This window comes from Tetrahymena thermophila (assembly GCF_000189635.1).
Source record: "Tetrahymena thermophila SB210 genomic scaffold scf_8254594, whole genome shotgun sequence".
NCBI lineage: Eukaryota > Ciliophora > Oligohymenophorea > Hymenostomatida > Tetrahymenidae > Tetrahymena > Tetrahymena thermophila.
Window position 1 is genome coordinate 234789 of NW_002476365.1, and position 13554 is coordinate 248342.

Consider the following 13554-nt stretch of genomic DNA (forward strand, 5'->3'; position numbering starts at 1 on the left):
TTCAATTATTCAGTTTTCTTATCTATTTAATAAGTTTTTTAAAAGATGTAAAATATTCTTCAAATAAATAGCTGACATGATAAAATCATAAAATTTTAAATAAAGACAAAAATATAAAGAAATAGACATTCACATGCACATGTGAATAATTTAATTATTCAATTAAAGAGTGCGTATTAAGTATTTGCTAAGATTAATTACTATCATTTTTACTTTAATCATTTATTTTAAATTATAAATTATTGAAAATGAATTTCTTACTCTATTTACTAGCAATAATTTATTTGACATATATTAATTTTTTAGAAAGAAATAAATATATTTGTTTAATTTTTAACGGGGGGTTTTTCCAAGAACAAATAAATTTTAATTATTTATTTTTTTCTTAATTCTCCCCTCTTATATGTTATTTTGAGGAATATTAAATAATTTACCCCCTTTATTTAAATTTTTGGAGAGTTTTAACACTAAGTACTAGTAATAAGAAAAACATTTAAGGAAAATTATGATTTAAAATAACTAATAGTAATTAATATTAATCCCTTTAATGAAATGCTAAAATTTTTTAAAAAAATAATAATAAATTAATTCAAACTAAAAAAAATTACAATAAAAAAACTGAAGGAAAAAAAATGACATAATTGACTTTTAATTTTTTAAAGGTAGCTTTATTCCCTATCTTGCTTATCTATGTTAATTGTATAGGGTGCCCGTTTTGGTAATCTTACGCATCAAGCCATAGTCAGCCAGTTCAAAAAATACTTCTTCTTAAATCAAATCCATAAAATGACTAAGAAGATATTGCCGCCATGATTGTTAGTCCTTTTGCAGTTGGAATTTTTAATTTAAAAACAAATTAATAGTATGATCTAGCTGTAATAAGAGAACCTATAGTATTTTATTAAGTAGATAAAGATGATAGATCAGCTTTAAAAATTTCTCTCTTACACACTTTAGACTCTAATGGCAGAGTAATTGATTGGAACCCTCTAAATGGTTTGAAGTAAAACACAATCTAGATTCCAAAGAATATTACGATAAGCTAAGATTCTTGCTTAAACTCATAAGAAAAGCTAGTTTTTTCATGGAACACTACTCATGTAAATTTTTATTACCTAAAAATATTTTTTTTGATGTAAATACTATTTATCATAAAAAGATGTTCGCAATTGATTTTTCATAATAGTTGAGTCAAAATTAAGGCATTTTTGTATAAGAAATTAATTTTTAGAGGAAATTAATTAAATGTATAAATGATAAACCTAATAGGCGATTTTTACTAATTGATTCTTAAGGAGGGATAAGATCATTTGATATCTAATAATAAGTTTTGACTTTGTTGATATAACTTGATTAATTTAATTAACTTTAATCAATATTTCCCTCCTTGAATCTAATCGCAATTTCTTATTTACAAAATAATAAATAAAATTTTGTAGTTTCTTACAAAAATTCATAATTACTATTCTAGTAGTAAATAAGTTCCATTCCAGTCTAGATTTTAATAAACAATCAGGAAGACCAATTAATACTAATTGGATAAAAAAATTTGTTTTAAGTGTGGTAAATAAAATAAAATAGTCTCATTTATTAGGCAGACTTTTAATCTATCAAATGTGATTTTAGAGATTCTATCTTCAACTAAGTAGATAGTGTTATAAACTTTAAATTTGGATCTGTTAGCAGGAATAATGAGGTCATCGCAATTTCGGATAAGTATGTATTTGCCTTTAATCTAGATAAGTAATAACCCATCATTTTCAAAAATTAAAATTTTGGATTTAATTTTACACAAGGATATATGGTAGGTAGTAAAATAGCTATAAGTAATGATTAAAGTGTAACTATACTAGATACAGTGACGCAAAGATTTAATTATGTTACTAATTATTATTTTCCGACATAAACAAATTATGATGTTATTGAAAAAATAGAAGTAGATGTAGACTTAAATAGGTATAAATATATTTATATTTTTGTATAAATACATTAAATAAATTCTTTTATGATAAAATTATTTAGGATAATCTTTGTCAATCATAATGGAATGATTTTCATTTGGTCATATTTTGATAGCACATTTGAAAGATTTATACCTCTTTTAAATAGTGATTCAACTTTTTTTATTGATAAATAGCTTAATAAAGTAATCAAATTAATTAATTAATTATTATCAACTTACTTTAAATCTTTTTTAAAACATTATTTGAATTTTAATAAAGTGTCACATCATTCATTCATTAATTATTTTAAAAAAATTTTTTTAATATAAATAAACACAGATAAGAAATTTATTTTCTAATAATTCATTTTTATTTTATTGATAACTTTTATATTTTTTTATAGTTAGTTGTATTAGGCGTTTCATTTGGAATCGGTATATACTCAAGTTTTAGTGTAATCCTAGATTATATAAATTTGACAGTAACAGATATTCTTAGGATACCTTTTTAAAATCCTATAGTATAAGAACTAGGTTATGTTTAAGATAAAATAAATGGGTATTTAATTGGATACACAAAAATTACAACTCATTATATGATATTTAGATTTCAAAAAGATAATAACCATACTTTGATATTTAATGGAATTTTTCTTAAAAATTCTAATACTAATCTGCAAGTTTAAAATGTATTTTTAATTGAAGGGTTGCAGTAAATACTGCTTTAGATTTCTAATAATCTATTCCTTTTCAATTATTTATATTAAGGAGATTAGTTTAACAGTCCTCTACTAATTTAAGGTTTATAAAATCCTATTTAATATTATTATTTTAATGCAGTTACTCTAAATCTATATATCATTTAACAAACATAAATTTTGGTAAAATAAATGATTTAATAAAATATTTATTCAATTATTTAATTTAAAATAAAAAAAGATTTATGCTTATACCTAGAACCAATTTTAGAGCTATAAACAATTCGATATCTAGTAATCCAAAAATCCAACAAGTATTTAGTTTATAGAAGGGTTACAAATGATAATTTTCTTTACTGATTAGAATATAAATTTCTATTAATACGCTGTTAATACAACACTTATATTTAACCTATAGAGTTAATCAATCATTTAATATGTGATAGATGAATCTAAATCTCTTTTGATTACGATTAACAGCTAATATTATTTATATGTTTTGAACATAAAGGATGGAACTTTACTTTATTCTTAGGTGCTTGAATTCAATAATATTCTAATGTTTAACATATATCCTGATCAATAAATAGTTACAATAAGTAGCATAAATGGAAAAACCATAATATTTAACTATATTAAATATACCCTTTAGGGTATCTTAAATTATCAAAAAAATTAGGCACAATATTTTGATTCGTAAAACAAAAATCTTATTATGATGTCTGACGTTAACGTAATTTTATTAATTTGTTTGACTTTATATCTCATTAATTAACCTAACAACTTGTTAATAATATAGGTATTAACTAAACCTCTTCAAAGCTTAGGTTTGATAAATCAGTTTTTTATGGGAATAATTACTAACTACTACTTAGAGAAGTAAAGTAGCCTTTTATTTATTTTGTCTAATTAAGTTTAAATTTACAATTTCAAAACATAAGAGTATCTCCCACCATTTCCAAGCATAGATATTCAAAAAGCGCAATATATATATGCAATTTCATCATAAGATTTGATTTTTATTCAATTTAGTTCATAAGGTAATTCAACAATTTCTATGTATAAGCTAAGTACGTATTCATATTTAAGAGACATTGATTTTTCTTATACAATATGCTAAAATCTATAGTTTTTAAGTTATGATGAAAATTTAAATAGATTATTCGCTGGCTGTATCCCATGGAATGTAATTGTTTGGGATATTAATTAAAATTTTAAAATAACAAATATTATTGCCTTAAATAACCCTTTGCAAATATAATTTAACATAAAGACTAAAGCTATTCTGGTTTCTCAAGTATCATTAAATATATTAGATATTTTTATCATTAATAGCAAATCATGTTTTTTTTTAATTTAGTACACATGGTTCATATCTCGTCTTGATTACAACACACTTGCAAAGCAAGCTACTATAAATGGAATATTTTCAGATTTTGATTATGAAAGAGGTCTTTAATTCACTTGGGATGTAAAATATATTTTTTTATATAATTTTAATTTTAATAATGTAAACTTAAGTAAAATGGAGATATAAGACTTTATGATCCAAATTCTAAAGGATTTGCTTTTTAGCATGCACATTAAGGTTGGATTAATTCAGCAATAATAGACAGTACTAATATGATTATTACTACAATTGGGTAAAAATACAAATATTATATTCTAATTTTTTCAAATTATTCATTTTTAGATATTTCTCATGATAATTATGTGCAGAAATTATCTGCACGAATTTTTAGAGGATCATTATGTATATAGTTTTTAGTTTTTGTAGGTTCTAAAATGATATTCTACCAAGCAAATAATATTTATTCAAAATTAATGTTTTTTTTATTAATTTAAAGTGGGAAGGTTTTTAGAAAAAAAATTTTATTTGTAAAATCTTCGCCATAGTAATAAACAATACGTTTTTGTGCACATAAAACAAACATAGTGTTTATTGTGCGCCCCTATAATATATCCTAATCTGTTTATCATTTTTAATCTTTAATTATTTTAAAAATAAATTTAGATTTTCTTTTATTTAAATCTATTAATGAAAATATTAACTTTTTTTATAAACTTAGAGATGATTTTAAAATAATGACTTGGAACTATACGGCTTTTAATATTTTTTAATAAATGTATACATTATTTAAATTTAAATTTAAGTTTTTAATTTATTTTTTTATTTTTTTAAAGCTCATCGCAAACTCTTAAGGGATAACTTAAAATATAATTTTTAGATAAAGATAACAGTAAAATATACGCAGGTGATGCTAATGGAATTATTTATCAATTAAGCTATCCTGATTTGACTCTAAATAATATGATTTAAGTATATTAAACTGAATTGGACATGTTATTTATAGACTTTAATCTAAATATTCTAATTTATGGTTCATCTGTAGGAAAAGTATTTGGTTACTACAATTTGATAGAATTTATAGCACCTTATGCTTATTAAAATTCTCAAACCAAATTAGGTAAATTCTAAAAAATGTTAACTTTCATTTTAATGATAATATGCATTTTATAAAATAGGAGTTTTATCTGTTTTGAAAACTGAAAAAGGACTTTTATTTCATTAAAGTTAAACAGGTGTTTAGTTATGGAATGAATCTAGTTCGTAGTTATAGTTTGGATTTTATGTTTACTCAGACAGCAATTAATTTTATTCCTATACTAAATTTTTAATTTTACAAGGTTAAAAAAAGAGGGCTTGTTTGATTATACCATAGTAAATAATATTTTTTGATCTTGATACTTTAGATGTCTTAAACATCAACTTATAATATTGTGCGAAAAGTATTTAGCTTCCTTCATTTCTAATCTGCTCGCTTAAAAACTAATTAACTATAATAAAACTTGATGATTATACTACATTACAGACAATTGTTTAATAAGATATCTAATTTACTATCAATATCTAGAATATAGATAATAAAAATTCTTTTTTTGTTACAACAACTCAAGGAGAGGTTATTTGCTATAACTTTGATCAAGCAACAAATTAATTTTAATAATAATTCTATTCAAAATTGCTTGACAAAGGCATTTCTAATTACTTATTTATAATAAAAGATAATTATTATTATATTTTAATTACGTCCTTCACAGGATAATTTGGCTTTCTTTAAATTTCCTAATAACTAATTATTCAGACTTAAAAATTGATCAATTTTTAAGGTACATCTTCTCATGCTCATAAGATTGTGCATTATAATGATATGGTATATTTATTTATATATTTTTGAATTTAATTAAAAAAAATAATTTAAATTAAATATAAAAAAATAAATAGGTTTATATAAAGAGAGTTGGTGATTTATATTTGAGTATCTATGGATTATAATAATTTAATTTGATAAATAAAATATCTAGCCCTTGTATGGGCTACGCATATAAATTTGACATGAGTACAGATTTAGATATTATTTTATAACATTGTGTTGGTATATATTAAGTAAATGCGCTTTCGAGTAACTAATATTTAGCTTCAGGAAGGTTCACTAATCAAGTAAAACTGTCAGATGTATATACGCCAATTTAAAATTAAATAATACTTATAAACAAAAACTATTTTATAGACGTTTACAATCTTCAAATATTGATTTACTAAATAGATTATGCTAAGGCTAAAGTTATTATGTTGGGAAATTTTTATTATCCAGAAAAGTCAATAGGTTAAATAGCTGATTATTTAATATTTTAAGATTAAAAGAATACCTACGTCCAACTCATACTCTATTCTTTTACTAATGTAGGAAAAATCCAACTACCAATTAGTGGAGAAAGTATCTGTTAAGAAAAAATTGCATACGAACAGTTTACAGAAACCTTGTTTTAAATTTAAATGATTTTTCAGCGAATTTAAAGCTATTATATAATTTAAAAGCTAATATTCTAATTAACTATTGTTTAAGAGATGGTTTTATAGCCGCTACCTTAATCCACATTTTCATTAAACACTGAAATAGATATTATATTTTAAATACCAGGTAGATAAAGTTTTGAAGTTTAGAAAGCATATATTTCTGAAAATCTATTTCAATCCTTTAATGGATACTTTTAAATCAGCTTGATAAACCTCTTCCTTGAGCCAGTGATTAGATCAAATAATATTCTCATATACTCAATTTAGAATATTACCTAATTCTAGCTGGTTAATATCTAGCTTTCATCTTAAGTATTCTCAACGTTTTAAATATAGCAAGTTTAGTCCGTTTTATTTGATAGACTACACTTATAAGGCATAAATATAATAAGCAATAAGCCATTTATTTTATTTAGTTTTACTTAAGTTAAAAATATCAACTTCTAATAAACACTTATAACATAATCATTTTTTACCAAAGTAATTTTATTTTATTTTGAAGGTGATATAGATGATACTAATCCCTCAAAAATATTAATTACTAATTTTGTAGTTGACAATTCATCATTTATATATGATCAAGATGATCAAAATTCAGCTCCAATTGTAATTAAAAAATTCAATGAAGTAAATTTAAGTTAATTTACTGCCAATCAAAATAAAGGTTCAGCTATCCCTCTTTTAAAAGGCTTTATAATAGCAAAATATACCTTACAAGATATATTCTTTATGAAAAATGAAAATACTATGCTTTTTCAATATTAAAATAGCATATAAACTTTCCAAAATGATTTAGAAATAGTTCAAAAAAAAATAACAGATGAGGTAGATATAAAAAATTTATAAATCTCAAATAATAGAATTAATTAACCATCTTTGTTCCCTCTTTTTTCTATTACAGCCTCTTAATTGCAGATTAACGAAATTTTTGCTGAACTAAATTTTGCTACTTCTTCTAATCCTAATTCACTATTTAATTTCTAGCCAAATAATGTAATAATGACAAATGTTACTTTAAAAGAGAATTAAGGTAATTAAAATCTTTTTACGATATAAAATACATCTCAAGGAAGTATTAAAAATTTGACTTTACTGAGTAACGTAGTCAATTCTGTTTTATCAATAAGCCAATCTTAAATTACAATTTCAAATGGATAATTACAATAAAACTAATCAAAATAAACTAAATTGTAAACTTCTGTTTTTAATATTTTACAAAATTCTAACATTTTTATGAGTAATTTCAAATTTGAATAAAATAAATCAAATAATGGAGGATCAATATTAGTATCCTAGAGCTAATTATTTATAAGCGAATGTTCTTTTTCAGGAGATAATAGTTATGCTAGTGGAGGTTCAATCTTTTCATAAAACTCATAATTGACTATTTACTAAAGCACATTTGAATAATGTTCTTCTTAGGTTGGAGGATGCCTGTATGTATAAGAAGGATAACTAAACATAACTTAATGCAATTCTCAAAATACAATTGCAAATTAATCAGGTGGATTTTTATATATTGGCTCGGTTGATCAATTTATTTTAGAAAATATAAACGTCTTTAACAGTGTATCATAAGGCGATGGTGGATCTCTGTATATTTCACAGTCTATTGGAGCAAATTCTATTATTAAAAATAATACTTTTTTTAACAGCAAAGCAAAAGGGTAAACAAATTTTCTTCGATTTCTTATTAATTTGATTTACTATTTATTAATCCAAATAAAAATTTTATAAAAAGGAGTGGAGGTGCTATATTTTTAGATAATTCTAATTTCTAGATAGTTTAATCCAAATTTGTGAGTAATAGTGCTGGTATAGGAGGTGCAATAAGATACACAAATTTAAAGCCTTCTTTTATGATGAAATCAAATAAAGAGGATAAAGACTCTTGCAATACATACTAAAATAATAGTTGCTAAGAGAACTCGGCTATCATATTTGGTAATTCAATAGCTAGTTATCCTACAACAGCTTTAATACTACCAAGTGAACGTTTCAATGTTCATTCTGATTTCCCTTATTTTAGATTTAGTAACTTTTAAAGCGGATTAACTAACTTTGATCTAACAATTGTTTTTTTTGATGAGTTTTCTGCTCCTATCAATTAAATTGATATGTAAAATTAATGTAAAGTTTTTATCTTTTATATTAATTAAATTTTAGAGTTAAATTGTTATTTTTAAAGCTATAACTAGTTAATTGAGTTCAGATTTATTAAAGGAAATCAGTTAATATAGCTGTAGAGCTTATTTAGAATAGTAAAATGCAATCTTATAAAATCAGACTATTAAACTAGATGGTGCAACTCTAGCAGAATACTAATATAATAGCAATAAATAAGTAGGTTGTTTTTTACATAACTTTAAAATCACTGGAGTTCCATCTTCAAAATCATCTATGAGACTTTAACTTAATGGAATGAAGGCAGTGAATAAAAAAAATTAATTTGAAGATGTTGATAATATTTAAGTTGATATTTAATTTAGAAGTTGCAAAACTGGAGAAAATTATAACGAAATTTGTTAAAACTGTTTAATGAAAGAGTGTGTTGAATGTTAAAATGGAACATATTCATTAATTTATCCTACTGAAAACAAAAAAAACGAATGTAAGAGCTGTGATATGTCATAAGCCTATTCTTGCTTTGGAGATTAAATTTTGTTAAGAGAAAATTATTGGTAATTTAAAAAAATATTTATATTTACATGTTAATTTAACAAATTTTAATAATTACTTCATTAGCATTAAAATCAATTTTAATAAGTAGTAAAAATATGTATGAAAAAATGTTAATGAAAAGAATTGAAAATTTTATTATTTTATTAAACAAATAATAGATTAGTTCTGAATTTATAAGTTTATATAAAATATTTTTAAAAATAGGAGAAAAAGCAATGATTCAGATATAATATATAAGTGTGATATAATAGATAATTCTTGTAATGGTAATGCATAAAAAGGCTACTGTGCAGAAGGATATGTAGGGCCTTTGTGTTCATTTTGTGACATTTCTGGAAAAGTATGGGGAGAATCATACTAATTTGATAATACTGTGATAAATAATGGAATTTAATGTACTAAATGCTCTTTAAGTTCATCTTTTTTATTTAAAGAAGTTGTAATATTTTTAGTAATAATACTATATTTGATTTTCTTAGTAATTTAATCCCAAGATAGCAACTGTAAGGTATGTGCTATGAGAATATTATAATCTCTTGATTTATTATATCTCGGTGTTTCATCATTTTTGTCTGATAATGAGGTTATATCTAAAATAATTATTAACTAATTTCAAATACTTTCTACATTAAAGTATAGTTTAGGTTTGAACATTTCATAAGCTTTCTCAAGTTTTTTAACTATTCCTTAGGCTGCATCTTAACCTATCAATTAGTTCACTTATTCATTTGACTGCTTTTTTACAAAACTAAATTTAAAGATACCTATCTAATATTTTAGATTTATGTTTCTCTCTATCATATTCCCCATAACATTAATCATTTTCTTTTTTATCTTTGTATATATCATTCTATCTACAATATAAGGATTTTCTCCATAGTAATATTTCTTTTATAAGACTAAGTATATCAGATTGAATGTACTAATAAGCATGTTTACAGTCTTTTCTTATATTGCTTCATAAAATATTTATTAAACTGCTCTTCAAAGTATTTTCTGTGAAGAATTCGGCGGAACTTATTATATGAAGAGCTAAATGGATTAAATTTGCTATACCGAAGAGCACTACTTTTATATTTTAATCCTTATAGGTCCTGTTCTATTCATAGTAACTATAATATATCCATCTACAATGTTTTTAATCCTTTATCGAAACAGATTTAAATTGTTTGACCAAAAATTAAAGTAGATTAATATAATCAGAAGGTATGGATATTTATTTAAAGGATATAAAAAAAATACATGGTGGTGGGAAATATTGAAAACCTGGTATAAATTTATAGTTATCTTATTGGCTACATATTACAGTTCCTCTATTTTAATATAGATATAATTTATCATATTCCTGCAATTAATATATCTCTATTTGCTTATGAAATATTAACCCTACCAACATTCAAAGATGAATAAATTAGAAAAAAAATCTGTGATATACACACTGCTGATATTTTAAATTTCGATTATTTACTATTATAATTAAGACACTATAGTAGCTAAATTTGCATAAATAGGATTTGTTTTCATATTTACCATTTTGTTTGGTAATATATTTATAATAAAAAGTTTACTATTAATTTATTTATTTATTTTTTTTGAAATAGGGAGACTATTTTTTAGTATTTTAGAAGTTCAATTAAGATTAAATTTCTATTTATTCGAAAAAACAAAAAGAGTAAGATAATTCTTAAGAAGATTACTTTTACCAAAGTCAGAAAATGGATTTAAATTTTTTTTAAAAAATTATTTATTCTAAAATAATTGGGGCTTGTATAATATAATATACAAAAAAGATTATAATCCTTATAGAGTTTTTAGCAAGTATTTATTTCACTTTACTTACAAATTAATTTTTAATTTAATAATTTTTAAATAAATAAACATATAATTAATTAATTAATTTTTATATTTTTAAATTTATTTTTAATTCATTAGCTGGAAAAAAGTTAGAACTGCTTTTTAATTGAGAAAAATTGAATAAATTCCAAAGTAGAAGCTTAGTAATGAAAGCTCGAATAGCCAGAAGATGATAATTTCTATAAGTAATTATGTTGACCCTTTTTAAGGTTTAAAGTATGGTTAATGTAAACCACAGTTTATTTAAGAACAACTTTAAAGTATTTAACAATAATAGATTAATTAAAAAAGTTCTCAACAAGCATTTCAGCATTCAAATATTTTTTTACCAAAATAAAAAAATAATGTTCCAAGTTATGTTTCAAATTTTCCTTCAGCTGATATAGCTAATTTGATACCTTAAATTGAATTATCTAAATAAATACCTAAAGTTGAATTACCTAATTAAATTCCTAAAATTGAACTATCTAATTAAATACCTCAGGTTATTTAAAATAATAACAAAGAAATTACAGGAAAGAAAAAAAAGCACTTTTACAAATTAAAATGAAATAGTTATCAATTAATTACATATTAATTGAAAATAGCATTTAATGCAAGATATAAGATATAGATAATTAATACAATAAAATAAATAAAAAATTAAAATATTTATTTTATTTTGTATATTATTTTTTTTTTATTAATTGTATTTTTTTTAAGCTCTTTATTAAAATTAAAGCAGTAATAATAAAAATATAAAAGTCAATAAAAATTTTAGGTTAAAGCTGATCATATTTTAATGAAACTGATTTAGCTAAATTTTTAATTTATTTTATTTTTAATTATTTTTGATATCCATAATTCAGTAATTCATATATAATTAAGATGCTAAGGAATTAATACAAATTTCTCAACATTTATGCAATAAAAATACTCAATACAATAAAAATTAATATGATTTAAATTGACAATTAAAGAAAAATTTTAATGTATTGGAGCTTAAAGGATTTAAAATTTAACATTATTTACTAATTTTATAAAGAATATATATTTATTTAAATCTATTGATTTTTCAACTTTATCAATTAAATAAACAATTTTTATAATCTAGATAAATTAATTGATTTCAACAATATTTTATTTAATACCTTTGTTTATCTTATTACTTTTATGTGAAGAAGTGAGATAAGGACAACAATCAATTCTAATAAAAATATTTTTACTAAAATTATTTATTTTTAACTACTTTTAATTATTAATTAGCAATAATTATCCACAATAAAAAAAAGCTTTCTAATATTTTTGAGTGTTAAGAAAAAATGAACAAATATTTTTTTGATAATCAATTTCTTAATTTAAAGATATTCTCTTATATAAAAATATTGTTATAAAAATATACTCAAAATATTTCAATATCTATTTTTATTTATAAAGATTTAAGATAATTTTACAAAATTTTATTTATTTAATAACAAATGCTTACAAAATTCAATTCAGCATTACCATCTACTTCTTTAATTATTTGAATATTTTTTCTTAATTTATGTTCTGTTTTTGAGCCAAAAAGGTGTTATCTAATTCTTTTTCAGATTAAGATGATATTCGAGATTAAAAGGCTCTTTTCTTCTTAGTTTATTTGTTTTTTTGTAGAAATCTCTCGATTTCGTTTTTGATTCATCATGTTAAAATTGCATTTATTGATAGATTTAATTATTTATTTTATTTTTTAATTAGGGAGACTTTTTTTCAGTATTTTAGAAGTTCAACTCAGACTAAATTACTATTTATTATAAAAAATAAATGGAGTAAGATAATTCTTCAGAAGGAACCTTTAACCAAAATCTAAGAAAGGAATTAAATTTTTGTTAAAAAAATATTTATTCTAAAGCCACTGGGGCTTATATAATATTATATACACAAAAGATTATGATCCTTATAGAGTTTTTAGCAAGTATTTAACTTTAAAATTAATATTTTTAAATAAAAAACTATTAAATTTTAATTTATATTTAATATTATTTCTAATTTATTAGCTGGAAAAAAGTTAGAATTGCTTTTTAACAAAGAAAAATCTTCTTAATCTCAAATTAAAAGTTAAGCAAGTTGATGTAAAAGCAGAAGATGATCATTTCTATAAGTAATTTTGATGACCCTTTTAAAAGTTTAATGTATGGTTAGTGTAGACCAAAGTTTGCTTAAGAAGAACATATAAGTTTTTAACAACAAGAGTTTGATTCAAAAAATCTGCTTCAAATATCTCAGCCTAAAATATTTTTTTATCAAAATATGGATAAAACCTTCATAGTAATATTTTAAATATTTCTTAAATTGAACAATCTAATTTGATGCCTCAAATTGGTTAAAATGGTAACAATTTAGTAAAGGCAAATAAAAAGAAGCACTTTTACAAAATAAGGTGAAAGAAATTATCATCATAATTAATTTATTTCATATGAAGTAAAATATAATTATTAGCTATGTTAAAAATAGATAAGTAAATGCAACAAAATTGATTACAAAATTAAAAGATATATTTA

The 13554-nt window shown here is 22.0% G+C and overlaps 1 protein-coding gene across 1 annotated transcript; it reads left to right on the plus strand. All coding sequences in view use genetic code 6, as the record gives it.

The window, feature by feature from the left end:
• Window positions 1–632: 632 nt before the first annotated feature.
• On the plus strand, window positions 633–11585 carry TTHERM_000286805 (transmembrane protein, putative; the record flags this gene model as incomplete). Its single annotated transcript, XM_012798257.1, has 16 exons — window positions 633–1100; window positions 1160–1956; window positions 2023–2146; window positions 2347–2501; window positions 2711–2743; window positions 2882–2954; window positions 3059–3373; window positions 3440–3937; window positions 4001–4111; window positions 4162–4283; window positions 4825–5108; window positions 5167–5855; window positions 5927–8166; window positions 8241–8629; window positions 8688–9180; window positions 9386–11585. 16 exons carry the CDS (start codon window positions 633–635, stop codon window positions 11583–11585), a joined length of 8991 nt encoding a protein of 2996 aa, XP_012653711.1.
• Between the last annotated feature and the right edge of the window lie 1969 nt (window positions 11586–13554).